The sequence below is a fragment of the Elephas maximus genome, chromosome 16, assembly GCF_024166365.1.
Source record: "Elephas maximus indicus isolate mEleMax1 chromosome 16, mEleMax1 primary haplotype, whole genome shotgun sequence".
Lineage (NCBI taxonomy): Eukaryota > Metazoa > Chordata > Mammalia > Proboscidea > Elephantidae > Elephas > Elephas maximus.
Window position 1 is genome coordinate 73406776 of NC_064834.1, and position 2999 is coordinate 73409774.

The following is a 2999-nucleotide window of genomic DNA, read 5'->3' on the forward strand; positions in this document are numbered from 1 at the left end:
CGGGAAAGCGCGTCAGGACCAAGGCGCATGCTCCTCACTCCTGCTCGGGGCGTCGGGGTCCGAGTGGCAGCTCTGCCGCTGGCTGTTACGAGGGGATCCTGGGGGGGGGGGGCGGGGCGCGGCGCTGGAGCCGTAGGGTCGGGCACCTTGGAGGGCGCGGCAGCCCGTGGCCCGCGGACGGTGTCGGGCCGCTCCAGCTCCGGGCCCGTGGCTGCCTCTACCCCACCAGAGGGCCGGAGTCCGAGGGATCGGAGTCACCACCGGGGCCAGGAGTCGGGGCAGCAACCATGCTACCTGCAGCCCCCAGCGAGGACGCAGCAGACTCCCGCGGGTCGAGCGCACTCCGGACGCCCGGCACGGCGTGCAGGCCGCGGCCTTTTTGAAATTTCCGGGGCCGCTCGGCGGCGCTGCGATTGGTCGCAGCCGGTAACCTCTATGCAAATGAGGCCACGCTGCCCCCGCCGCCCGAGCTCTGCGAGCCAGCCTGCCAGGCGGGCATTAGCGCCGGGGCTGGGCGGGCGCACCCGGAGCAGCGCGGGAAGGGACCCCGCACAGCCATCCCGCGCCCGCGTGTCCCCCGCGCGGAGGGGACGCTGCGCCAGCCTCGCTGCCCCCTCCCCTGATTTCCTCTCCCCGCCCCTCCCCCTGCCCGCCTGCCTGCCTGCCTGCGCCACCTTCCACCCAGATAGTCTCTAAAGGGAGTTCTTGGTTTCCTCCAATTTCTTATGAACCCAGGATGGGCAGCAAGGAAGATGTGGGCAAGGGGTGTCCGGCGGCCGGCGGCGTCTCCAGCTTCACCATTCAGTCCATCCTGGGCGGGGGCCCCTCGGAGGCGCCGCGGGAGCCCAGCGGCTGGCCGGCCAGGAAGCGCAGCCTGTCGATGTCCTCGGAGGAGGAGGAGCCGGACGATGGCTGGAAAGCACCTGCCTGCCACTGCCCGGACCCACAAGGCCCCAAGGAGCCGGGCCCCAAGCACCACGCCCCCATCCCCTTTCCTTGCCTGGGTAAGAGCGCTCGCCTCCGGGTGGGAGAGAGCGACAGCTAGGGGAGGGAGGTTGCGCCCTGCCAGGGCTGCGGGGCCGAGAGGATGGGACCGGTCGCCCTGCCTCCTGGGCCGTTCCTACCGCGGCGGCTCGGGAGCAGAAGGGGGACACACAGCCCGCGTGGCCGGGGCGTCTTGGAGGGACTCAAGGTCGGACTGGAGGGAAAGAGGACCATAGCGGACTGGCACTGGGAGGCCGCACACTCGGCTCTGCCCTCAATAGCCCTTTGCACGTCGGTTCCTTTCTTTCCGGACACTAGGTCTGGAAGGCGAGTCTAAGCGGTGTTCTTTCTTACCTGAAGCTCTACCGCAATCTCTTTTGAGTCTTTTTGTCCCCTCCCTCCCCCCAATGATTAGCTCTCCAAGGTGACTGACGATAGTGCGTTTCAGAAATGGTTCCTCTTTACAACATCCGACGAAGGAGAGCCCCGCGTTAGTCCTTAGCGAGATTTTTGAACAGCCTGTGAAATGATGCCGGCCTATAAAGCTCGGGGAACTCTTCCAGCTCAGTTCTTACAAGGCAAAAATCACCTCTAAAAATGGTGTTAATGTCCCCCTTCAGACCTCTTTCCCCTGCTGCCACCTACCTTTTCAGGAAGGTGGGAGGACAGAGATTCCAGACCCACACTCGAGACCCAGGGCACTGGGTCCCTCCTTTGTTGCTTTTTAAAGGCCGGGGTTCTAGGCTCTGGGTGCCAGCGAGAAGAAGAGTAAGGAGTTGATAAGATGGGACCAAGGTTGCAGGTGCCTGCCAGTGCCCTGGCCCAGCGAGAGCTGGGGGTCTCCGAGGCTCCCGCACCGCTATGGCCTTCCTGTCTCTTCTCGCTCCCCAGGTCCTCCCAAGGGCAGCGGCGCCGCGGGGCCGGTGGGCTCGGAGCGCACGCCTTTCCTCTCCCCTGCGCACCAGGACTTTAAGGAAGAGAAAGAGAGGCTATTGCCCGCGGGCTCGCCGTCGCCGGGGCCCGAGCGGCCGCGGGACGGCGGCGCCGAAAGGCAAGCGGGCACCACCAAGAAGAAGACGCGCACGGTCTTCTCGCGCAGCCAGGTGTACCAGCTCGAGTCCACCTTCGACATGAAGCGCTACCTGAGCAGCTCGGAGCGCGCCTGCCTCGCCTCCAGCCTGCAGCTCACTGAGACGCAGGTCAAGACTTGGTTCCAGAACCGCCGCAACAAGTGGAAGCGGCAGCTGTCGGCAGAGCTGGAGGCGGCCAACATGGCGCACGCGTCGGCTCAGACTCTGGTGGGCATGCCGCTCGTGTTCCGGGACAGCTCTCTGCTGCGCGTGCCGGTGCCGCGCTCGCTCGCCTTCCCCGCGCCGCTCTACTACCCCGGCAGCAACCTCTCGGCCTTACCGCTGTACAACCTTTACAACAAGCTCGACTACTGAGTGACCACCGGTTCCGCGCCCCGCTCCGCCCCGGCCGCCTCCCGCGGCCACGCAGAGCCTGTGCCCTTCACAGGGCTCCGGAGCCACGCGGCTTGTCTCCTGCAATATATACACCATGTGTATTCATGATCTCTTATTTATGGCCTCAGCCTTACTTTTTCTTTTGATTATTTCGGGTATTTATCAGCATTTTTCAGTCCAGATCGCCTGCTTTCTACACGAACCAACCAATACGCTTTGGAAACCATTTTGGAGGGGGTGTTCTCGGGTGGTGGCAAGAGGAGGAAGTTTTGGCCACATCAGCTTTGGTTGGTAGACAAAAATCAGGAAAACAAAACAAAACAGGCCCACCTCTCCACCGCGCCCCATATAAACAAACACCTGTGTATATGTACATGCGCACATGCTTGGCCAAGCCAGGCCCTCGGGAGCTTTGAACAATGATCTAATCTCCTTTTTCCGTTTCCCTTTTCCCCAGGATGGGTAGGAAAGAAAGGGGGGATTTTAGATCTGTAAATATTTTTAAACAGGAGAAAAAAAAAATAAAACGTTGTAAACATCGTTCTAACT

General features: G+C 62.6%; 1 protein-coding gene across 1 annotated transcript; it reads left to right on the forward strand.

Annotated features, from left to right (window-relative positions):
- The first annotated feature begins 736 nt into the window (after positions 1–736).
- Positions 737–2429, forward strand: HMX2 (H6 family homeobox 2). Its single transcript, XM_049855682.1, has 2 exons — positions 737–1004; positions 1876–2429. The coding sequence occupies exons 1-2, from the start codon at positions 737–739 to the stop codon at positions 2427–2429; spliced, it is 822 nt and encodes a 273-aa protein (XP_049711639.1).
- Positions 2430–2999: the final 570 nt, after the last annotated feature.